We start from the raw sequence: 25,992 nt of genomic DNA, 5'->3' as shown, positions 1-25,992 counted from the left end.
GAAATGACATGCCACATATGTTCCAAGTTAGAAATAAATTAGGAAAAATCCCGGGGCTTCTTATTTTTCCTAAAAGAATTTGTTGGTTGAGTCGAGCTGACCACAAGCCATAGAGAGATTTTAAACTGTAGTACTGGGGAAATCAGAATCTTTTAGGGGTGTTGGCTCTCCAAAGGTAATAGGGTTCAAAGAACTATTTTATGAACAGCAAGTATGCATGAAACTTGGTATGAATGAGTATCTATGTCTGCATCCGTACTAAAAAATATACATGCACTGTGGGCTAAATTCCTGTTGACTTTGGAAATAGCCACCCTCCTGTTTCCTGCACAACTGCCAAGAGGGAATTAGAGAATGAAAATGCATGCTTCTTAAGGCAAGCAATGAAAACAGCATTAAATGTCAGGACTGAACAATCCAAGATGTGCTTCACATGCTCTCAGATCAGTATTGCCTTGAAGATTTTCTGCACTGGCACTTAATGTTCCTTGTGTCTGTGAGGCAGGGAGGAGGGAGATGATCTAGCTCAACACTGTGCAGGCCTTCCCAAAGGTCATTCACCGATGAGAAGGGTTTGGTGATATCATTTGGCTTAGCATACCACAAGAAAGTGTTTTGTTGCCTTCAGGAAAAGTTACTGGGATGATGAAAATGTTTTATATTTTTGTTGAAGTGTGGGTTACATGAGTATATGCATTTGTCAAAACTCATCCAATAGTAAGAACACTTAAGATCTGTGCATTTTACTCTATGCAAATTATGCCTCAATTAAAAAACAATGTGGTGCCCTCTTGCTTTGTTACTTGCAGAGATCAGCTTAAAGCCAACCCTCACCATGGCCTGTCTCCCAATCAGCTCTCCACTCTTGCCCTTTGCTATGCAGCCTCATTGCCTCCCAGTATGCACATGCATGCACACATGTAGACACACACAGGCAAAGGCACACACACACATGCACATGTGCAAACACATGCTGGCAAATGCACACACATGCATCCACACAGGCAAATGCACACCCACACACGTGCAGACACACACAGGCAAATGCACACACACGCAGACACACATAGGCAAACACACACATGCAGACACACACAGGCAAATGCACACACATGCAGACACGCAGGCAAACGCACACACACGCACACATGCACACATGCAAACACATGCAGGCAAATGCACGTGCACACACATGCAAGCACATGCAAACATGCATGCATACATGCAAACATGCCACACATATGCATGCACACATGCAAGAAAACACACACATCCACACATGCAAACACACACAGGCAAACGTACACACATGCATGCAAACATGCAAACATATGCAGGGAAACGCACACACGTGCATGCTCACATGCAAACACATGCACATACACACACATGCATGCTAAGAATCACCAGCAGATGCTTTTTTTTTTTTTTTTTTTTTTTTTTTTGACAAGAGTTTCACTCTGCTGCCAGGCTGGAGTGCAGTGGCGTGATCTTGGCTCACTGCAACCTCCGCCTCCGAGGTTCAAGCAATTCTCCTGCCTCAGCCTCCCGAGTAGCTGGAACTACAGGTATGCATCACCATGCCCAGCTAATTTTTGTATTTTGAGTAGAGACAGGTTTTCACCATGTTGGCCAGGATGGTCTCAATCTCTTGACCTCATGATCCACCTGCCTTGGCCTCCCAAAGTGCTGGGGTTGCAGGTGTGAGCCACCGTGCCTGGCAGCAAATGCTCATTTTTTTGTGTTTTTGGGAAAGGGTTTTGCTGTCACCTAGGCTGGAGTGCAGTGGTGGGATCACAGCTCACTGTAGCCTCGACCTCCCCAGCTCAAGTGATCCTCCCACCTCAGTCTTTCGAGTGGCTGGGACTACAGGCACATGCCAACAGAATTGGCTAATTTTTATTTTTATTATTTTGTAGAGATGGGATCTCGCTATGTTGCCCAGGCTGGTCTTTAACTCCTAGATTCAGGCAATCCACCCACAACACCTTCCCAAAGTGCTAGAATTACAGGCATAAGTTACCACACCTGGCCCAGATGCTCATTTAAACATACAGTATGTGGAGCCAGGGACTGGAGGGGTGAGGGAATTAGGTGCTAGAGTGAGGAAAAACTCACAAACCAGGCATCTGCCTTCTGATCATTTGGACCTGCTGGTCTGGTAAGAACGTGCCCCAACTCAAGCACAAGCAGGATGACATCAGCACCATATGGACAATGGTGAACTTGGAAGAGGCAGAAGGACTTAGGGCGGGATGAGCAGAGTAGAGGTGGGAAGGAGGTGAGACCCCCACCCAGCTAGACCGAAAGTCTCAAAGAGGGTTCAGGAGTGTGCTTAAGGTGCCAGCTACAGAGAAGGGGTGCTAGGATGTGCAATAGTGACATGAGGTCCTTAACAGAGCTCCTGGCCCTCCTCGCATCTTCCTTAATGGCTAGCCTCTCAGGAAGGAGGCGCCCTACAGGCCTCTTTTCATTTTGTTTTTGAGTTATAAAAGTAATATATATTAATAGCCCAAAATTGGAAGCAGCCCAGATGTCCATCAACAGGAGCATAATTAAACACACCATGGCATATTTACACTGCTGTAAAAATAAATGAGCTGTTGAAAGAGTCTTTTAAAATGATGCGGGCATAAAAGAGTACACACTGCAGGATTCCGTTGCTATGAAGCTCTAGGACAGGCTGAACTGCCCTGTGGTGAAGAAACAGGGCAGTGCCTGCCTCGGGCGAGGTTTGTGGGAGGGCACCCGAGAACTTTCTGGAATGAGGGAAGTGTTCTGTGTCATGGTAGAGTTTGGGTTGCATGGGTGTATGCATTTCTCAGAACCTGTTGAATGGTACAATTTTGTTGTGGGAATTTTACCATATAAAAATGGCATCTAAGAATAAAAGACCCATGAACTGTGAATGAACTCTACTTAATGAGATGCAGGCAGGAGTGCTCAGGGGTGAAATGGCCTGGTCTCTGCAGTTTACTTTGAAGTCCCCACAAGCACATGTGGACATGCCCTGCTTTAAAAAAAAAAAAAAGATGGTATAATGCTTGCAACTTTCCTGAATGCTTGAAAACTTTCATAGCAGCATGCTGGGTTTAAAAACACTACATAGACTCAAAATAAATTAAGTAAAGTGGGGAAGGGAGAGAGAGAACATTGGGCAGAGACCACATTGCCTCTGGAACATTATCCAGGGAGTGGATTATCCAGGGGTCTCTCTGCTTCCAGCCTCACTCTGACCAGTCTCCGCTGTCCCACAGAACACTGGCCTCCTTATAATGCATATTCAAAATGAGATCTCATGGACATGTATTATTCATTCATCAATTACATTTTAAGCACGTGGTCTGGGCCCAGCCCTGTGCCAGGTGGAGGGTAAAGTCAGATGTGGTTCCTACCCTTGCAGTGTCTGCAATCTAGTAAGCTATTGTTCAGTGATAGGTTTAGAAAAGAAGCAGCCTCGGGTGCAAGGAAGTGGACCCAGTCCCCAGTTATTGAGAATGTATTACACCCCAGGCCCTCTTCAACTGTTTTAACATGGATTAATTCAGTTCAACCTCATAAGCACCGACAAAGCAGGAACTGTATTATCCCCATTTTACACTTTGAAAAACTGGGGCTTAGGGAAGTTCAGTTACCTGTCCACAATGATACAGCAAGTGAGTGACCAAGCAGAGATTCAAAACCCAGGAAGTTAGCTCTGGAGTCCATGCCTTAAATCAGAGGGTTGCAAACATTTTCTATAAGAGGCCAGAGAGGAAATATTTTAAGCCCTGAGAATCATACTGTCTCCATCAAAACCACTCAGCTCAGCTGCTGTCATGTGAAAATAGCCATTGATGATACATAAATGAATGAACTGAGTTCCAATAAAATTGTGTTTACAAAGACAGGCTGGAGCTAGATGCAGTGGCTCATGCTTGTAATCCCAGCACTTTCGGAGGCCAGTGCTGGAGGATTGCTTGAGGCCAGGAGTTTGAGACCAGCCTGAGCAACATAGCAAGATCCTATCTTTACAAACAACAACAACAACAAATAAGCTGGGCGTAGTGGTGTGTGCCTATGGTCCCAGCTACTTGGGAGGCTGAGGCGGGAGGATCACTTGGGCACAGGAGTTCAAAGCTACAGTGAGCAGTGATTTCACCTCTGCACTCCAGCCTGGACAACACAATGAGACCCAGTCTCTAAAAAAAAACAAAAAGAGGCAGTGACTCCTGCCCCAAACCATCCATAGCTGCAGCAGCTGGGAGATGTTCGAGCTGGGCCAGAAGGCAGCTGAAGGAGCCCTCATTCCTGCCCGTCACATCCTTGTGTGAGTACAAGGGTCAGACAGCAAGGAGTGAATACAGGCTTTGAGAGCCCAGGTCTCTAACAGTGAAAACACAAAAATACACCCCTGGGTGCGTGTAGCAGTTCATGACCAAAGGAAGGCTATAGAGAAAAAGGTGAGAAGTTAAAAACACAAAGAAACTCCACAAAATAGTGAGTTGCCTTTGGCCTCTGGAGCCAAATTTAGAATTTCAGCCACACTGTTCGAGTTTTCATGTGAACACAGGAAGAGTCAAGTTGAAAAACTTTGGTTTAACAGGATTCCTTTTGAAAATGTTTGGCCAAAGAGAATTTTCCTGCTAGGAGCTTCGCTGTCACTGTCTCTTGGTTTCTTAAGGGCGTGAAATCACTTTACTAAGTTCTTGTTGCTGACAAGGATTTGACCCTGGAGCTCAGAGGGCAAGCCGTGCTGGAAATGCTTTGCCCCTCATAGAAGACATCTGTGTGTGCAGTGCTGAAAGTTAAGAGCTCAAAAGGATTCCTGAGTGTTTATCTACAGTTTCACATCTACCCAAGGGTGACTGAGGATAGCTCCAAGAGCTTCTTCCTCTCTCCTAGGGGTTGCCATCTTGCTGTGAGGAGCCCACCTCTCCCCTTCAACAGTGACCAGAACACAGGGGATTATCATAGTCAGTGTGGACAGAATACTTGGAGGAAGAAAATCTCCTTCAATACAACATGTTTGTGACGCAGTCCTATGTGTTGGCCTCTTTACACCAACCCAGCTGATGAAAGTAGGACAGTCTACCCACGGTCAGGTTGAGTGTGTGCATGAAGTGAAGCCACCAGCTGGACTGCGATGGGGGCAATCTGCCATTTTTCCACACTGAATTAACCAGGTTAAGCCATTGCTCTAGTGTCATAGAGATATGACTTGAGTCTTTCCGTATTCGCGGAAAGCATTTGGTGGCAGGGAAGCACGTTCCAGCTGGGGGCCAGCCAATGGCTGACTCGCAGAGATTGCAGATCACTGGAGAAAGAGTCCAGCTCAGTCCCTCCGTGACAGGACATCCCTAAGTCACATCTTCACAGAAAGGGTTGGCTGTTTAGGGCATATGGTGTCCATATTTTCTGTCCTGTCAGGAAATAAACCCGACACACCCATCTATGGAGACACCTTCCCATATGCACACTCCAGTAGTGAACTGCTGCTATCGTGGCAAGAGGTACCTTAAACCGTGTCAGAAGGGCCCAGAACCACTCTTACTCGATAATCACCACTTAGGTGTTTAATGAAAACAATGCAGAAATCAGCCAGCCTCACTTTCCCTTCCCATGGACACAGAGAAGATTTTCACTCCCTGCAGGATAGTGTATATTGGTTGGGACCTGTAGTCCTCAAACCTGGATGCACACAAGGGTTTCCAAGAAAGCATGTGAAAAATGAATATCAAGATCCCTTCCCCAGAACCCTTGGAGACCAGAAGACGTGGATCTGAGCTTTATACTTTCTCTAAATCAGTGGTTCTTAAACTTGCCTGTGCATCAGAACCACCTGGAGTTAAAGCACAGATTCATGGGCCCTGCCCCAGGGTTTCTGATTCAGGAGTTCTGGGTGGGGCCTGAGATCCTGCATTTCTAACAAGTTCCTGCATGCTGCTGCTGCTGCTGGCCCCAAAACCACCCTCTTGAGAACTGCTGCTCTAAGGAATCTCTTCTATTTTGGGGCAGCCGGCCTCATGACTTTGGTCAAAGGCAGAAGCAATGTCTTCTCTACATCATGAAAGAAACTATTTGACCTTTGTCGGCCAAGTCAGCACTCCAGTACTCTCTACCTGCTCTGCTTGATATTGTAGCCACAGTCACATGTGGCTCTTTAAATGTAAATTTAGTTAAGGATGAGATTAAAACTGCCTTTTTTTTCAGTTGCATGAGTCACATTTCAAATGCCCAACAGCCACATGTACTTAATGGCTCCCATGTTGGAGAGCACAGATATAGAACCTTTCCATCACCACAGAAAGTTCTGCTGGTCAGTGCTATTCTATAGAAACTCCAAGGCTGGAAACTTTGAGAGCACTTTGGGATGCTTGTAATGAGCACTTTGAGAGGCCAAGGTGGGAGGATCACTTGCTCCCCGGTGTTCAAGACCAGCCTGGGCAACATAGTGAGATCTAGCCTCTACAAAAAAATCAAAAATTAGCCAGGTGTGATGGTGTGTGCCTGTAGTCCTCAGGAGGCTGAGGTAGGAGGATCACTTGTGGCTGGGAGGTTGAGGCTGTAGTGAACCAAGATCACACCTCTGCACCCCAGCTTGGGTAACAAAGTGAAACCCTGTCTCAAAAACAAAAGAAGGAACTCCAAATACGTTTCTCTCATTCCCTTCATTGGCTGTTTTCCCCATTCTGTGAAAAACAAACCTCCCAAAATCCCTTTACTAACATCAGAAATGGAATTTTAACTTTTTCTTCTGTTTTGTTTGCCCACAACAGCAACCCTCCTCCACTTCTTCCCATCAAGTTAGGGTAAGGACAGAGACATTTTGGTGCAAAAGAGATGAAAAGTTTATTCATATTTTTCCATTGCCCATGTCATGAAATTCATCCTAAAAGCAGTACGGGTTTGAGAAAGCAAAAGTTCCCCGGAGGTAAAGGAACGTGTGGACAGGGGTATGTTGTGGGCCACAAGAATCTCACAGTCCCAGATGGAGAGTTCAGGTGGCCATGGGGCACTCCAGCCAGGGCCCTGCTGTTGAGGGTAAGGCCAGGATGGGACTGAGAGTGGACAAGACAAAGACTAGCCTTGGGTTTCCAGAAGAGCACATGTCTGAAGGGTAAGCTGCGAAGCTAGCTGCTGAAGCTATCTGTTGGTTTTTCATTCTACAGGGGAGACGTGGAATCACTGCTACTAAGAGTTGTGTGGGCAGATGCCTTTTCCAAAGCCTAACTCTGCTTTGGAAGCCTAGCTTGTCAGAAGCCTAACTCTAATCCTCTCTTACAGATCCGGCTGAATAGCAGGGGGCTGATCTACTCTGTGGGCTTGCTCCTGGCCTCTGTTTTTGTCACGGTAAGTTGGCAGCTCTCTCCTCGTACTTGTGTTTGCCTGTTCTTTCCTCCCCTTGGGTTCTCTGGAGACCAGATGAGCTTGGCCTCCTGGTAACTGGAGACAAGCAACCACCGTGTCCCATCTCCTGGCTCTTTCTTCTAGAAGTGAGTCCTAGCAACCCACTAGAACACCTTCTCCCTTTCTGAAAGAAGCCGGCCTTCCCCTCAGAGGCATGACCCTACCTTAAGTAGAACACACACTGTTTTCCCAAATGCAAAGAGGAGATGCCACTTTGTCTGCAATATTAGTCTTGGAAAGGTAGATTCCAATTCATTGATTGTTCCAGGTTTCCACATGAATCCATGAATTTGACTAATACTTGGAAACTAAAAATATATTTTATTGACAGTACATTTTGAGGCCGTTCCACTGCTGTCTCAGCCATTACGCCCACTTGTGTACTTTAATATTCCCAACTCAACTGATGTGTTTGGAACAAGTTCACACCAATGCATAGACTCATCCACATGAAGCATCCATTAACATACAATTATGCTGTTGGCATTAATAAGCATTGAGACACAATATGTTTTTTTCCTTAATTTTTCAAGGAAATAGTCATTGAGTTACACCTGGCATGTTGTTAGCATAAACATGCCAGAGAATGGGAATTCAGAAGGACAGGCAGGAAGCAAAATAAGTAGTTTATAGGATCAGGGTGTGAATTGAATGTCAAGATTTCATTAAAGCAAATACTGCCTTATGCAAAAGTGAAAATCGACATCATTCGTGCTCTTATGGTTTAGGAGGTCCTGCAGTTCTTCTATGACTTGGAGTGGTGACAGCTGTAGTAGCCACACACCATATACTTAATGTTTTGTATACATATTTTCCCATTTGGAGCTCATCATGCCCCCCACGAGGTGTCACTAATGTCAGCCTATTATACAGATGAGCGATTGGAGCCTAGAGAAACTAATTGACTCATTTTTATTGACACCGAGTGAATGGAGGAACAAGCCAGCTGACACCAAGGTGCACACTCATAGCTACCGTGTGTCTTTTTAGGCCATGCTATAGTTATACCATCTACAGGAGACCTGGCTAACCACTAACTGGGCTGTCAAAATGAGGTTGCCAAAATGCTGAAGAGAGGCAAGTTTGGGGGAGGAAAAGCAATTTTAAACATCTTAAGTTTGCAATGCCTGTTTGACATCCAAGGGAAGAGGTCAAGAAAGCCATTGGAAATATAAGCCTAAGTTCACGAGAGATGTTCAGTCTGGAGACACCATAGTGTAGATGGTATTTAAAGCCCTACAGTTGGGAGAGATCACCAAGGGAGTGAGTGCACACAAAAGAGAGAAGAGGCCCAAGATCTCAATGTTGAGGCAGTCTGACACTCACAGGTCAGGTCGATAAGGAAGAAACACCAAAAGAAACAGAGAAGGAACAGTTTGGAGATGCAGGAATAAAACCAGGAGAATGCGGGGTCCTGGAAGCCACCTGCTGGAGGGTTTTCCAGGTGGAGGGTGCTATCGACTGAGTCAGGGAGAGGAGCCCTGAGGATTGGTCATTGGAGTTAGCAATGCAAAACCGTTGGTGCTGATGAGAGGGTAGTGCTGTGCAGTTGAGTGGAATAAGTTAATAAAGAATGGAAGGAGTGAGATTGGAGACTGTGAGCAGACATTCACAACTCTTTCATGTTATCTCACTGTAAAGAAAGGAGAAAAATGGAAATTCAGAAAAAAGTGTTATTTTAAGATGAGTGAGATAACAGAATCTTTGTATGCCAATTAGAATAATCCAGGGATGGAGCTGGGGCTTGTGGCTAGAAGAGAGGGAGTTGCTGGAACCAGGTCCTTAAGCAGGGTGGGAGATGGGATCTGGGGCATGCAGGGTGGAGTTGAGCTCACTGCCAGGAGAGAAGGCAGGGAGGTGGCGTTGGGAGCTCTGTGCCATGGGGATAAGTGAGGACGGGGAAGCGAGTGTCGGAGATTGGAAGAGAGGGGAGAGGTGTGAAGGAGCCATCTGGGGAAGGGAGAGACAAGGGACTATGAAAAGACAAGGGACTATGCCTGCTGAAAAGCATGAATGACCCCCTTAATGTCAGTGGTCTCGATTTTTAAAATAAGACCCATCAGCATGGCTGGCCGACTTCCTCCAGCCCTGATGGTCAGCTGCATGGATGCGGCATGAACCAGATTGGGACCTGGCTTGAACTGGAGGCTGTGGCTTGACCAAGCAAGGACAACCGAGCAAGAGAGAGGCCAGGGAATCAGGGTGGATGCCCCGGAGTGACTCTAGCGAGTGTGGGTGGAATTGAAGCAGAGGAAGGAGAGAAGGAAAGGGGCAAAGTGGGTGAAGCCTAGAGAAGTGGTGATGGTATCAATGAGGTGTGGACTATGGGCATTTGCAGAGTTGTGGGAGCTGGGGAATCGGGAGGAGTAAACTAGAAAGGAAGAGATTGGAGTCAGAAAGTGGGATGTGTGACACTAAGATAACACAGATGCTTCTGTCAGTGCCAATAGCAACATCTAGGCCCCAGTGCCACCCCGCAGACCTTTCTGCAGTGAAATGGCCTGCACTTGGGCTGGACAGTACCACCGGCTACGGTTGGCTGTAGCACTTGAAATGTGGAGCTGTGTTTTAATTTTATTTCATTTATATTTGGGTAGCACATGGGCTGGTGGGTGTGAGTGGCTGAGGCCAGATGAAGGATGAGGACTTGATGGGGCAGGGTGTTGGAAAGACCCTCTCGCCTCCGGGGGCATTGAAATCACAGAGAAAGTCAGCAGGAGTACAGAGGAGATTGGCAAGAGCTGGGGCAGAAAGCTTCAAGGATGGGCAGTGGCTGGGGTTACATTGTTGGCTGCAACAGGAGGAACCAAGAGGAACTGTGGGAAGAACCAAGATTCCAGGCTCAGTATTTTTAGGGAGGAGAAAAGGAAAATGGTCTGGAAGCAGCTATGAGGAGCTGTGGGGAGAGAGCAACTTCCTCACCTCCAGAACAGCCAAGGGAAGAGATGCAGCCGCCGCCGCCTGAGGACTGAGGGATCAGTGTGCCCAGGGGAGCAGGGGTCTGCTTACAGCAAGATGGGGAAGGCCCAGAACAGATGAAGAGCCCACAGGGGTGTGGTGTTGGAGCTCTATGGAAGAGGGTTGGCTGCTGGGATGTGCTTGTGAGTCCTGCCATTTGTTTTAGTTATTTTTCTACAACCAGCAGCTTCTGGCTTCCTTTCTTCCTGATGTTGATGTTCTCACCTCCCACAGTCCAAGACGAGAGGTGGATTTTGCAGGCTCAAAGAGCATCAGAACCTTGCCCGAGGCCCACAGTCAGCAGCCCTTCCCTGGGTCCCCTGGGTTCCCCTACCAACCCCCCAGAGGCTGCTGCCTCCTCCTGGTGCCCTCTGAACCTGTTCTGTGCCCTGCAGGTGTTTGGCGTCCACCTGAACAAGTGGCAGCTGGACAAGAAGCTGGGCTGTGGGTGCCTCCTCCTGTATGGCGTGTTCCTGTGCTTCTCCATCATGACTGAGTTCAACGTGTTCACCTTCGTGAACCTGCCCATGTGCGGGGACCACTGAGCCGCTGGGTGCCTGCAGAGGCTCAGCTCCTTCTTTACTGTGCAATACGAGACCTGGCCGCACCCCGAGTCACACAGGACCCCGGGGCCACGGCGTTCGTCTCTCCTGTGCTGTCCTCAGGCCTCCACTCCTGTTTTGGTGGCCCAGGCTCTCCCCTGCCCCATCGTCACTTCCCCAATCCTAGGGTCATGCCCACCCACCCTTTCCTGCCTCCTCCGTGTGAAGACATCCAGCATCCACGTGACTTTTCCAGCTCCATTTTGGAACAGTGACTGAGATTCCAGAAAAACTGGCTGCTAACTGGCCCGAGCCAGGCAACACTGATTCCAATTCCTCCTCCTTTTTAAGTTATTTGATGGAAGACTCACCTAATTTGTGACCTGAGACTGTTGAAGAAATAGAGAGGAGGGGGTCCGTTGATTACAGAGAGTGTTTGGGATTTTGTTTGGTTTGGAGATGATGCCTAGGTTACTGGATTTGGGGGGATTGTTTTCTTTTGGGGGCCTTCCCCTTTTACTCCTTTTCTTCCAGAGATCAAGAACTACTCTTGCATCTTCTTCCACTGGGCTCCGGATTAATCAATGACCCAAAGGTTGCACCTGCTGTGTTGTCTGGGCCTGTGTCCCACACGTGTTGGAGTATGCATGGATGCAGAGCTTTTTAGAGGAGCCACTGGGCAAGGCCACCGAGAACAAATGCATGACATTTTATAGCCAAGGACGCCTCGCTAAAGTCTTATGGGCGTCCCCTGGGGTTGGGGGGCACAAGGTTTTGAAGGAAGAAGACAACTTCCCTCATGTCCATCATCACCATCTCTTTCTCACTAGGTTCTTTCTAGTTTTCAAGCAATAGTTCTAGCCTGCCTTGGACAAGGGGGCCCCAGTTAAACTACCCGTCCATGAGGTGCCAGGCAGTCAACAACAGAAGCTTCCCCGACTTGTGAGTCCCTGAGATGCGCTCTTGTTGTTTGGCATTTGGGGTGACAGGGAGTGACCCAGAGGCCACCACTGCTTTTCATGCAGGAGTTACAGACACTGGTTTCTTGGAAAATGGAGAGAAGCGCACTTTGCACAGACGTCGTCAATTAAGTCCCAGTTTGCCACTTGGTATTGAGTACACTGGACCCTGACCGCTGGCTCTTGGGCAAACGTCCTTCCTCACGGGGCGCCTCCGCCAAGCCGGCCCAGCTGCACCCCTCCCTTCCTGGAGGGATGGCCAGGGAAGAAGAAAACAGAGAACTGACACCTTTGAAACCACAGAATGTGTTACATGCAGACTCGCTCAAGGGCGTAAGTTATTGTGAACGTTTTTGCCAATCACTGCTCAACAGCCCTGCTAGATTTTGTATGATGCTGAATTATTACGCAGACTAATTCCACCCAGTCAAGACACACCCATGCTTGTTCACTTGTATTTATTGAAACTGTGGATTCTTGCCCGTGCTGTCCCTTGTATTTACTTTAAGCACTGATCACTTATCATTCATTCGGTATGGTTTTCCCTGTCCCTTGTACACATTCTGGTATGAATTTGTAAAAAATAACCTGCTACAAATTGGTTGAATGTTTCTGTCTATGATGCGAGCCAGCATTAACGAACAGGGCACGTGCCCGACTGAGGAACAGGAGAAGAAATCACCAATTTGGGCTCTCAGAGCTAAGACACACTTATTGATTCTGTTGCACATTTTGCACTGGTTTATGGCGATTGTTTTCTTGGACGGATAGTGTAAAATAAACTTCTCTGTTCTCTATCCTTCCCAGAGCAGAGTGCATTACTTTCTCCCCGGAAGGCTGTGTGTTTTTCGTTGAGGAAAATGGATGCAAGGTAAAATGTTTGCAGTCACTATGTGTCCAGGTATTTGCCACCTGCTGTTTCTGCGTTGCCTCACCTGGAAAGCTGGCGTATGTGTGGCAGATTACGAGAAGGAAGTGGCCAGCTGTGAGTTCCCTCTAAATCTTGAAGAGACCTTAGGCCTATCATCCTGTCATAGAATTCTAGAACTCTACCTGTCCTAGAACACATTAGTTAGGAATTCATTCTTTCCGTTGAACATGAGAGAAGGAGCATCATAGGACTGACGATGACATTCTGGAGTGGCCAAGTTCTCCATTCTGTCTGATTTTAGTAGTTCTTAATTGTGAAAATTAAGATTTCTCCAAAGCTGATTCCTTAAAAGTGACAATAATATAGTTGTAATAAGCCGTGTTCTGATGCTAGGTGATGCTCAAGAAATAACTACCCAGATCTAAATTAGTAAACACAGACAGCTAAGCTTCCACCAGAAATGCAGCAAATTCATTTATAAGAGGCAGAAGAAAAATAACCACTAATCCACAGCACTAACTTTTTTTAACTGTTGAAAACTATATATTCCTGGGGTGGGAGGAATACTAGGTACTTAGCATGTTTTCGGTGTTTCAATCTTCAAATGTTTTATTACTACATTTGTGTATTTTACAAATATACCTTGGACACAGGGCAGGGTATTTTCATTATGCTGATCAGTGCCCACAAAGCATTAGATACTTTCATGTTAAGTATCTTGTTAGACTAGTCTTGATTAGTTTTACTTTTAACATTAAGCAAAGACATTTAGTCAGAAGCTTGATTTATAAAAAAAAAAAAAAAAAAATACATTTTCTGTGAAATCTTTAGAAACTGTAATTCATGGCTGAATTTCTCAAAGTGAGAATTCTGGGACTACATAGAGTTTTCACGTTTCCATGCATAATGATTGCCAGCCCAGAAACTGTGGGGGTTTCCCTTCTGAAATGAGAATTTAGACTATTTCTGCCTAAATCTGAGGCATGCACAGCTGTCTCGGGTCGTGAGTTGAGAATGGGGTTTGAAATGAGCCGGCTGTTCAGTGATGCCGGATTGCTCTTTTCACAGTTTCTGCTGAGCTGGGACTTAAGATGGGGCTGGGATAGGTCAATATCCCCAAACCTGACAATGTCTACTAGAGAAACCCTCATGGCAATTTTCTGAGCAGGCTGAACTCCCCAGGCTGCAGCCGTGCACAAGTGGGACGTCTCCCTGGCCTTGGCCAAGGGAAGATGGGCACTGGGGCTCACACTTCCTCCTGAGTGCATCCTAGTGGCCCCACCAGCTGGCACCTGGAGAAGACCCTCTGTTCCTGGAGATTCTTTTCCCACTTTGCTGAGAGTCACTACCAGGAGGAGTCATTGAGGCCCTCAAGTGGCCACAGATACACAGAGAGGTCACTACGAGGGGATATTTCCAGGCACAATGGAAAGATAGCATCTGCCCCTCTACAGAAAACTGTTGGCCCTACCTTTTTAGTAATAGTTCACTTTTGTAGGCACATGTTTTGTATTCACCTCCAAAAGATATCTGGCATGCAGGGTGAGTGGATATAAGCCATTTATATTTTCCTAGGTCTTTTGCTGCAGACCCTTATAGTTTACAGTCATAGATTTGCATACTAGGGATCCGAGACGCCGTATAACTCAAGCAGCAAATTTGAACTCATTTTAACCATTCCAGCTTCAAAGAAATGAATGTTCAGAAAAAGATAAGGAGTGATAACATTGTAAAATCCAGACCGTTTTAAGCTGTGGTGTATAAAAATAAGAATATCCAACTTAGAATAAATGTAACAAAAGAGTGTCCTAGAATTTTACCTAATTGTTCTTAAAAATATTCAGATTGTTGGGAAAAATTAGAAGTGAGAAATTGATAATGACGATGGTGCGTTTTCCAAGATTTATTTATTTTCACTTTTTAAATACAGAATAATTATCCCATTAACAGAATAATTATCCAGTTATTCTGACCCATTTCCATCAACTGTTTTGAAATAGGTATTTTCATATTGGATTTTGTAGTCTCATACTAATTAATGAGTCTCATTTATTTTGTTATTTTGTGCAATGACTCTCCATACACACACACGTGTGTGCGCACACATACACACACACACCATCTATCTGATACCAAAACTCTGTATGAAGACAAGCCAGTGGATCATTGCAATTTTTTCAAAAAAGTTCTTCCATCTGTCTATTATTATACAAGAATAATAGAGGCAGATTCAGCAAACTTTTCTCTGATAAAGAAAAAGCTCTATGTTCATTGTCTCCTCATCCAGAGATGTGGGCCCTGCTGAGATGCTGAAAAGTGAGGAGCTGGGCTGTGGAGAGCAGAGAAGATTAGCAATGTACATGAGATAGATAATGCCAGGCCCCAGAATTGATTTCACATTGAACTTTATGCTTACAACACAGGGCAGAGTAATAAAACTCCACCAAAGTCTTTCAGATGGCTTACTGTTACACTCAGGCCATTTATTTCTTTAAAAACGTGTACCCAGTAGTCCCATGAATTTAAGAAATTCTTACTAAACCTTAATGTAGCAAACATTCTTGCTCATTTTGGCCTTGGTCTTTGTTTTTGCAATAAGAGGGAGGAAAGGGAAGATTTAAAACTACAATTTTGGCTTTCACAGATGCCACTTAAGGATTTTTCTACTTGAATGAATTTACATAAACATATGCATGTATACATAAATTATGTTTCTTCTTTATATAACTTCCAACTTACCCTATTTATCAAAAGCTGAATTTGGTGATGTCACATCTTTTGGTTTGTTGGGACAATCAATCCAGTAACTGATTCAAGAAAACTACACACAAAACTTGGAATGAAATGTGATGAGTAATTTCAGAATCCTTGCAATTGCTTTTTGCGGTGCTTCTGAGCCATGTTTATAAATCATTGCTTAAAAGAGAGATGCTTGTGTGTGAAGGTGCTTCCAGTACAAAACTAATGCTTTTTAATTCTTGCAGAATAAAGTATACTCCACTCAGTTTTACATCTTTATTTTTTATATGCCAAGTTAGACATTTCATCCCTGTCCCATGATTAATGAAGGATGATTAATTTTTGAAATACTACATACTAAATCTGTACTGTGTTTGGTCATCATTGCTGTAACCACCAAAAGACTAGTGCTTTTTTCTTAGGAGAATGGATTTTGTCTGCTGGTTACAGATTTCTGATATACCAGTTCTAGCTTTTCTAAAAATGTTTTGTCATAGCAGGTGGAACTGTTTCTTACAGTTGCTTAAATATTCAATCCAACGTCACATGTGAAAAACATGTTTACCTGCATTTATTCATCATATTATCTCAATCAATGTTTCCCAAACAGATGCATACGTCAGAATTATCTGGAGACTTCTGGTCCTCATCCCAGAGTTTCCAACTCAGTAGACTCAAGGATAAGTCCAAGAATTTTCATTTCTCACCAATGCCCACACATTACCACTACTGGGTCTAGAACTGACTTTGAGAACCACTGGTCCAAATCATTTGCCCATAAACCCACATTTTTCTTACACCAGCCCCTACAGTATCATAGGTTTACAACTTATGAAAAGCATACACACATGCACACAGATACTATTTCTTTCATTTTTTAGAATTATTTTTTCCCTCTACTTCCACTGAGAGCTACGAATAGCTGAAAGTGGGAAAATCGTATGTTTAATTCTTCATAATCTCCATTTTCTACCATTCTGCAGTCTGTCTGTTCCCATCCCCAAAGAACTTTTAAATTAAAACCAAATCAGATGAAAGTAAATGGTTTAAGATAAAGACACAGGAAAGCCAAGATTCTGTGTGGGATATTCACTCTGCAGAGATGGAAGCAGGTGACTACCAATTTCATTTATGGTAAAAAAGATTTCATTATAAACTATGAGAAAAAGTAATGCTGCATATAGGAGAAATTTTCTGCACATGAACTCATATTTGCATATTACAACTATGTGTAGCTAACCTTCTCATCTAAATGTGTTATTTTGATGCACATCAATCCAGGAACTATGTCATGGTTTAGAAAACAAATAATAGTCCTGCACAAGAGTGAGCCACCAAGTGCTTCAGATCATCACACGAAATGAGAGCAGCACACACCATGCCACGTGTCTCTTGCCCAGGACTCAGAAACCTCCATGGACAGGCTGTGACCAAGGGTCAGCTCCCAAGTGGAAAATGATTGAGACTCCCAGTTGAGAGACAGAGACAGGCAGGCTTGTGTCTACGGCCAGACCTTAACTTGGGCGTGGGCTCTTGCATTATCCACAAGAACTCAGAGGAGGCACTGGGCTCAAAATGACCTGGTAAAAGCCACAGTTTTATAGAGTTCACTAAAAGTTTTGCTCTGAGTCAGGAAGTGGTATAAATATTGGCAAGCGGAACCCAGGGTGGGCCAGGCAATGAGGAAGGGTAAAGTGTTCCTCTCTAGAAATAGAGCATTTCACGCTTGGCCTGAGCCAGCAAAGGGGTAATCAGCCCAAAGGCAAAGAGGTGTGGGACCTCACCCTCAAATCTCTGGATGCTCCGAAAAACCACAGTGTGGCTCTCTTCTTAGTGGTGGTATCGCCAATCAAGAAACGTGGGCCAGCAGTAGGAGATCATGTCTATAGTCCCAGCACTTTGGGAAGCCAAGGTGGGAGGACTGCTTGAGCCCAGGAATTTAAGACCAGCGTGGGCAACATAGCAAGATCCCATCTCTACAAAATTTTAAAAATTAGCAAGGTGTGGTGGAATGCACCTGTAGTCTCAGCTACTCTGGAGGCTGAGGCAGGGGGATCACTTGAGCCAAGGAGCTCAAAGCTACAGTAAGCTGTGATGGCACCACTGCACTCCAGCCTGAGCAACAGAGCAAGATCCTGTCTCCAAAACAAAACAAACAAAAAAGCCCACTCTTCTGTGGTAGCATTGTTACTGTGAGACCCCTTTGCCACTGTACAATGGAATGCAAGATATTTCTTCCTATTTCTAAACCCCCCTGTGGGCCAGGTGCAGTGGCTCAAGCCTATAATTCCAGTGCTTTGGGGGGCCTAGGCAGCCTGATCACTTGAGCTCAGGAATTTGAGATCAGCCTGGGCAACATGGCGAGAGCCCCGTCTCTTCAAAAAAAAAAAAAAAACAATACTAAAATTAGCCAGGCATGGTGGCTTGCACCTGCAGTCCCAGCTACTTGGGAGGCTGAGGTGGGAGGATCAGTTGAGCCCAGGAGGCAGAAATTGCAGTGAGCCGAGATCACACTACTGTACTCCAGTGTGGGTGACAAAAGGAGACCTTGTCTCAATAAATAAATAAATAAATAAATAAATAAATAAATAAATAAATAAAACCCTCTGTGATGGAGGCAGCCTGCTTACACTTCTAGACAGAATCCAATCTGTCACCTAAATGTTAACTGTTGGCACTTCTTAGGAGGAAACCAATAAGTTTGAGAAAACAGAAGAGATCCATGCCAAGAAATTCACTCATCTGTTAAAAATGAGGCAAGTCTGTCATACATAAGGCAGATCAATTATTCGAAGGTGTTGGTACGTACTGTGCCTTGGATGGGCATTAACAGAGTTACTTGTGTTGCTCTCAAAGGGAATCTAATACAATTCCAAATTTTCAACTTTATTATTTGTTTCATTAGGAATTACGTCCCTGATATGTTTTGACTGTGTCCCCACCCAAATCTCGTCTTGAACAATGGGTGTGGGAGGGACCCGGTGGGAGATAATTGAATCATGGGAGTAGTTTCCCCCATACTGTTGTCATGGAATTATTAAGTCTCACGAGATCTGGTGGTTTTATAAGGGGAAACCCCTTTCACTTGACTCTCTGATTCCTTCTTTGCCTGCTGCCATGTGAGACGTGGCTTTCACCTTCTGCCATGATTGTGAGGCCTCCCCAGCCACGTGGAACTGTGAGTCCATTATACCTCTTTTCCTTTATAAATTACCTAGTCTTGGGTATGTCTTTATCAGCAGTGTAAAAATGGACTAATATAGTCCTTTTAATATTTTAACATGGGTTGACTGGCTACACAGAAAGTTTCACAATTCTTTATTTATTTATTTATTTATTTATTTATTTATTTATTTATTTATTCATTTTTGAGATGGAGTTGGAGTGCCCAGGTTGGAGTGCAATGGTGCAATCTCAGCTCACTGCAACCTCTGCCTCCTGGATTCAAGCAATTCTCCTGCCTTAGCCTCCTGAGTAGCTGGGACTACAGGCATGTGCCACCACACCCAGCTAATTTTGTATTTCTAGTAGCGACAGGGTTTCTCCATGTTGGTCAGGCTGGTCTTGAACTCCCAATCTCAGGTCATCCACCTGCCACGGCTTCCCAAAGTGCTGGGATTACAGGCATGAGCCACTGTGTCTGGCTGAAAGTTTCACAATTTATATGTATGAATTCTGGGACCAGGCAGCCTTTGAAGGTAAGTGGCAAGCTCTTCCCTGGCCCTCATCGGGGAACCACGCTGGCTTTACTGTATCTTCTGAGAGCTCCCTCTGTGACTCAGTGGTGTGGGAAGCCAGGAGGTCCTAAATCCTGCTTGCTTGCTCATTTCTCGCTCGCTTTACCTCCGTCACCATCCTTAGAGTCCCCACGTGGCCCCTTTTCACAGGTCTCAGGCAGTCTGATGTGACTTCTCTCACTTTTGCTGGCCTGGCAGTGGCCAGATGTAGGATCCTCAAGGGTTCTCATCATCAGCTGAACTGTGAAGCTTACTCCCACCATCAAGAGACCCCAAAATGGGGAGAGCTGGGGTCATGGCTTACCCAGGTTCTGTGATGCATGAAAGGAAAACAGGAAATATTTCTAACCCAACTTTTGAACTCTAGATAAATACGCAGTGGCCAAGATATGATCCTGCTTCTCGTGAAAGCCATAGTCAGGGGGCCAGCAGGCTCTGGGTTCAAGGGCAGGAACCCTGGCCCGTCCTGGAAGAATGCATCGGGGCACATGGTCACCAAGGTCCCTGCCAGCTTGAACAGTGTATTAACTTAGAAGAGAGAAGATGATTTCCCTCCAGAAATCAAAAATAGTAATTATATGTGGTATGTAAATACAGCAAGATTGGCATGAGTTTTGATATAAAATACTTCACAAGCTCTTCTGGTCATTTGTTCTGTGACTGAAATTCCATCTTTATTGTAGTTGGGGTTTTGTAATGTCCATAATTTTGGACATCATCTATAAGAAATACAACCTGTTTGTAAAGTCCCATCCCTTTGTCCTTCTCGGGAAGCATTGTTGGGGTTCTGGAGACCAGACATGCATTTATTTTAAAGGAGATGTAGAGTGTGTGCTTGTTGCCTGGCAATGGCTACATGTATCCTTCCCATCATCATACACAGTTTGAGTTCTGGGCCTCTGGAAAAAAAAAATCTCCAAGAACTGCTCATCTTGGGGACAGGAAGCTTCCCAAGAGGCAGGGATAGCTGGAGCTGGGCTGGCACGGGGCATCAGAATGTTCCAGCAGAGCTGGTGGTGTGGACAGGAAGCCAGGCATCCTTAATGAGCGCCGCAAGCCATGTTGACACACGTGCAAGGTCAAGAACCTCTCAGTTCACTCCCTTTGTGCATGTAAGTCACTTTAGGGACAGACAAAAAGTATTTCAAATATGTATAATGCATAAAGCAGAGAAAATGCTGCTGTCCCTGTTGGTTACAGGTCACCTGTTTTCCTACAGTGCTCTGTGTGTCTTAGGCTCACCAGAAGCTAAGTTACTTTTTTCTTTGCTTACACTTAAAATTTACTATTTCATGTAGTACAATGACAAAATGAGGGACAATAGCAAGGCAAAATATGCTTAATGTTATAAATATTTGTTAATAACAGTTGCAGGGCTTGAGATTTGGAAAATAGCTATCTGTCCACCATGCTTTCTATTTAGACAATGTCAGCCATAGGGGAGAAAAAAAAGACAGTGTTTTCTTGAACGCTTACTAAATTGGGAGGAATTTTCCCCCAATGAAAATTAGAGTCACGAATGGTAAAATCTGCACAATACATTAGTAAAGTATCGTGCTAGCAGCTTCTCAGGAGACCTCAGTGCATTTTTTCAACGTAAACTATGAACCATGCCTGAATGGCCTGGCCTGACGAGGGACAAACAGCAGTGATGCCTGCAATTGGAAAACCTATCCACACCTATCAGGCATGGAAGTCACCCTTGACCAGGGGTCCTTTGACATGTCTTAGGTTTTGTCTTTCCTTTATTTCTATTTTTATTTTTTTTTTATTTTTATGGGCACATAGTAGAAATACAAATGTATAAGGTACCTGAGATATTTGATACAGGCCTACAAAGTGTGATAATCTCATGAGGGTAAATGAGGTATCTGTCACCTCATGCATTTACACTTTGTGTTACAAATAATTCATTTATACTCTTAGTTATTTAAAATGTACAATTAAATTATTATTGACTATAGTCCCCCTGTTATGCTAGCAAATACTAGGTCTTTTTCATTCTTTCAATTTTTTTGTACCTAATAACCATGCCCACTTCCCTACCCAACCTCCACACTACCCTTCCCAGCCTCTGGTAACAAACAGTCCTTCTACTCTCCATCTCCATGAGTTCAATTGTTTTAATTTTTATCTCCCACAATTAAGTGAGAACATGTAAAGCCTGGTATATTTCACTTAACATAATGACCTCCAGCTTCATCCATGTTGTTGCAAATGACAAGATCTCATTCTTTTTTTGTGGCTGAACAGTACTCCATGATGTATATATACCACATTTTCTTTTCTTTTCTTTTTTTTTTTTTTTGAGATAGAGTCCCACTCTGTTGCCCAGGCTGGAGTGCAGTGGTGTGATCTCGGCTCACTGCAACCTCCGCCTTCCAGGTTCAAGCAATTCTCTGCCTCAGCCTCCCAAATAGCTGGGATTACAGACACCCACCACCACTCCTGGCTAATTTTTGTATTTTTAGTAGAGGCGGGGTTTCACCATCTTGGCCAGGCTAGTCTTGAATTCCTGACCTCGTGATCCACCGCCTTGGCCTCCCAAAGTGCTGGGATTACAGGCGTGAGGCACGGTGCCCGGTCTATGTACCACATTTTCCTTTTCCAGTCATCTGTTGTTGGACACTTCGGTTGCTTCCAAATCCTGCCTATTGTGAACAGAGCTGCAACAAACATGGGAGTGTAGATATCTCAATATCCTGATTTCCTTTTTTTTTTTTTTTTTTTTGGTATTGACCTAGCAGTGGGATAGCTGGTAGCTTTATTTTTTGTTTTTTGAGGAACCTCCAAACTGTTCTCCATAGCAGTTGTATTAATACTCATTTCCATTCCCATCAACAGTGTATGAAGGTTCTCTTTTCTCTACATCCTCACCAGCATTTGTTACAGCCTGTCTTTTGGATAAAAACCATTTTAAATGGAGTTGAGATGATATCTCATTGTAGTTTTGATTTGCATTGCCTGATGGTCAGTGATGTTGAGCAGGTTTTCATATGCCTGTTTATAGGCCTGATTTTTAAATTGATAAGTGTGGGTTATACACAGGCACAATGTCAAATAGGCCTGGTCCTCAGTATATTTTTCAACCCAGCGAAAGGAATCTCTGTGGCCAACTGCCAAGAAAAGACCATAAGTGATTACTAACAAAATAGAAGACACTTTGGAAGCACGTCAGGTGTATGTGGACCTGTGACAGCTCAGGTACTCACAGTGATGTGGTCCATCATCTGGACCATGTCATTATTGCAGTACAAATGCCAGTTCAGCTGAAAAGCCTACACTGTCTTTGCTGTAATTGGTGCTGCTTCTAAACAGGTCTTTCTATCCTCCCTGTCCATTTTTCTGAATGCAGTTACATGAGCATAAGGCAGAAACCAGGAAACTTTGCTTTTAAATCTTTATAGATTGTATTCTTTTCCTTTCTTTTTTTTTTTATTTTTATTTTTTATTTTTGTTTCAGATGGAGTCTCTCACTCTGTCACCCAGGCTGGAGTACAGTGGCACGATCTTGGCTTACTGCAACCTCCGTCTCCCAGGTTCAAGTGATTTTCCTGCCTCAGCCTCCTGAATAGCTGGGATTACAGGCACGCACCACCAGGCCCAGCTAATTTTTGTATTTTTAGTAGAGATGGGGTTTCACTACATTGGCCAAGCTGGTCTCTAACTCCTGACCTCATGATCCACTTACCTTGGCCTCCCAAAGTGCTGGGATTACAGGCGTGAGCCACCAGGCCCAGCCAAAATGTATTTTCTTAATATATGCATCTGGCACAGAGAGTTCAAATTCTCAGGAGCAACCCTTAATGTGTCCCTTATATCCACAGATACTCATCACATGGAGAGTCAAATCCAACCAAAGATGAAATTCCTCACCTGTAACTATTTGCACGATTTTCGTGGGCCTGCCTGGCCCTATTCTTTTCCCAGTGACTGGAGCATTAATGGGAATACTGATGGGTGTAAGAAATGTGTTAACATAAAAATGTTTTATTTTCCCTTCTTGAGTTTCATAAATGAGGCAGGTTTCAATACGGGGACGCTTGAAAGCAAAGAAAGATCGAAATGAATCTCAGTGTTCCTTCAACGCCTGCCAAACATCTCTTCTCGTGTGAGAATGTCACAGTGAAGCTGTCTCAGTTTCTTAGTCTCTATTAGAAATTTAAAACTTTTATTATTTTTAAAAGCTTCAGTCCAGTTTCTCAGAGACTTCACCTGAAAATGGAGGCACTGAAAGAGCCGTGAGGTGCTAAAAACAAGCGGAGTATTTTGAGAAGCTCAGAAAATGTTTCCTAGCCCTCCTCACACCGTGTGTCAGTTCTGGGCATGGCACTAAATTCAGGTGGAAAGCACTGGTTCCTCACTTTGGGTCCACATCAGAACCACCTACGATGCGTTTAAGAATACCAAGGCCCAGCCACCAACACCCAGCCCATCCCGATTTGGGTTCTTTGGTGTCTGACACACCACAGGACCTCAGCTTTTGTTTGGGACTCCCAGGTATTTCTGACATGTATCCACGGTTCAGAACCACTGGCTTAAGGAAGCATAATCACACCATTTGGGATCTTTCATTGTGTAGATTCCAAAAGGAACGCCCTGTGTCCTGCAGGTCTTTGCTACTCAGTGTGAGTGGGTCTTAACCCAGCAGCTTTGATAAGAGAGAGAGACAGAGAGGGAGAAATGACTTTTGGAGTTCCAGGAGAACAGCACTATCCGGCAGGACTTCCCGTGATGATGGAAATATTCTTTACTTCTGCTGCTTGGTACAGTAGCCACTAGAGGCCTGTTGCCGTTGAGCACTTGCAATGTGGCTCATGCAACTGAGGAACAAAATGTTTAACCTTGTTTATCTTTAATTTAAATCTGCATTTAAAGAACCACATGCGATTAGGGGCTCCGATATTTGCAGAGCAGACAGTGTGTACTGAGGGGTCGACTTGGCCAACAGAGGCCCTAGACTTTCTTCCGTGGTGTAGAGAGAACATTGCTTCTGCCTTTGGCAAAGGTCGTGAGGCCATCTGCCCTGAAACAGACGGGATGCTTCAGAGCAACGGTTCTCAGAGGATAGTCCCAGAGCCAGCAGCGTGAGCAACAACATCACCGGGGAACTTGTTAGAAATGCGGACTCTCAGGCCTGAATTAGAGCCTGCATCTTAACAAGATCCCCAGGTGATTTCTGAGAATAGTCAAGTCTGAGATGAGCTGCCAATAGCTGTCTGCTCTGCTCTTCAGAAGACAAGAAGCCGGTTGCACAGAAGCCTTGTCCAGGAGGTCACTCTATATTAAGTCACGGGTATCCATGTGTATTACAAGACTTGCCAAATGTGGACAGACAAGAGTTATGGAGAGCAACACATTTGAAATTGGGGATAGACTGGTACAGTTTAAAGGGCAAAAGGGTTATCTTTTAGTTCCAATAAGCCTTTGTTTTGATGGGGCAGAGGAGAAACTAGAGAGCTCAGTTGAAAGATAAAGATCTAACTCAAGGTGTTTCCTACTTGATTTTCAAATTCATTCCAGTTATTTCTTTAGAAGGGGACTCACATCAGATATCTTGCTAGCATAGAAAGTTCCTGAGCTGTACTGACAAAACAGGCCTGTAGCCCTGTGACACCGTGTTTCACTAGCAAGCTAGATTTCTCTTTTGGGGCTAAGGAAGCGGGGACAAAAAACAAAAAAGCCTCAACCCAGAAATTCAACACATTTAGAAAAGGGGACAGAAAATAGGACAAAGAAAAAAGTGATTTATATAACAGCAATTTTTTGTAATAAGTGTGGGGACAGGTCCCATCGGGACGACATTAGGCTGTTAATTTTGAAAAGATCATTGGAACCCAGCTGGATAGCAGCAAGGTTTGACGCCAGGAGCAAACACAGCCAGGAAGTGGAGGAGCAGATGACTCAGCCCACAGGGCACCAGAGGCGGGATAATTTCTTTGCCCAGGGGAGTAGCAATAGTCATCTGTTGTGTAGGCATTACCAAGTTCAATTGTGTGAGCAAGAATGGAAATCTGTTCTTCTGCAGCTTGTGAAAGAAATTAGTCACAGCTCTCTGCATGACAAATTTTGGATATTTAGCTCAGACAGTCCCTGAATTTTCCTTCAAGTTAAATTTTCCTTTCCTTGGGACTTCCTGTTACCTTTACTACACCCCAACCCTCTCTTGCCCATTTTGCACCCCAATCCAAATATAAAACCAAACAACTGGGAATTGGTTCTAAATGCCTCTTTCACATCTGCTCAGGCCATCATTACAGAATTTCATTTGCAAAAAAAAATTCAAGATGAAAACAAATAAGGCATTTTATTCTGGCATTTCGTTTTATTCTACATACAGATAACGACAGGGTAGTGAGGAATTTTGGTCTGTGGCCTCTTCCCAGGACTAACAAGGGCCTGACACAAGAAGATGCACCCTTGGTGCTTTTATTAATAACTTTTTTTTTTTTTTTTTTTTTGTCGGAGGGTCTCTCTGTCGCCAGGCTGAAGTGCAGCGGCTCGATCTCGGCTCACCGCAACCTCTGCCTCCTGGGTTCAAGTGATTCTTCTACCTCAGCCTCCTGAGTAGCTGGGATTACAGGTGCCCGCCACCATGCCCGGCCAATTTTTGTATTTTTAGTAGACAGGGTTTCACCATGTTGGCCAGGATGGTCTCGAACTCCTGACCTCAAGTGATCTGCCCACCTCATCCTCCCAAAGTGCTGGGATTATAAGCGTGAGACACCACACTTGGCCTTAATAACCTTTTATTAAATTAATTTATTAAGCTGATGGGGCAGAGGAGAAACTAACTC

At 44.6% G+C, this 25,992-nt stretch overlaps 1 protein-coding gene across 4 annotated transcripts in view; it reads left to right on the top strand.

The window, feature by feature from the left end:
- SLC24A3 (solute carrier family 24 member 3) overlaps window positions 1-12,647 on the top strand; it is a 498,810-nt gene extending 486,163 nt beyond the window's left edge. For all 4 annotated transcript variants that reach the window (XM_023217772.3, XM_023217771.2, XM_023217770.2 and 1 more), the window contains 2 exons: window positions 7,267-7,332; window positions 10,743-12,647. In XM_023217772.3, the coding sequence (XP_023073540.2) occupies window positions 7,267-7,332; window positions 10,743-10,892 (216 nt within the window). In that variant the 3' untranslated portion in view covers window positions 10,893-12,647. The remainder of the gene's footprint in view (window positions 1-7,266; window positions 7,333-10,742) is intronic.
- The last annotated feature ends 13,345 nt before the right edge of the window (window positions 12,648-25,992 follow it).

The sequence above is a fragment of the Piliocolobus tephrosceles genome, chromosome 20 (genome assembly GCF_002776525.5).
Source record: "Piliocolobus tephrosceles isolate RC106 chromosome 20, ASM277652v3, whole genome shotgun sequence".
Classification (NCBI taxonomy): domain Eukaryota; kingdom Metazoa; phylum Chordata; class Mammalia; order Primates; family Cercopithecidae; genus Piliocolobus; species Piliocolobus tephrosceles.
The sequence above is the reverse complement of the archived record's forward strand: the minus strand, read 5'-3'. Positions and strand labels throughout refer to the sequence as shown.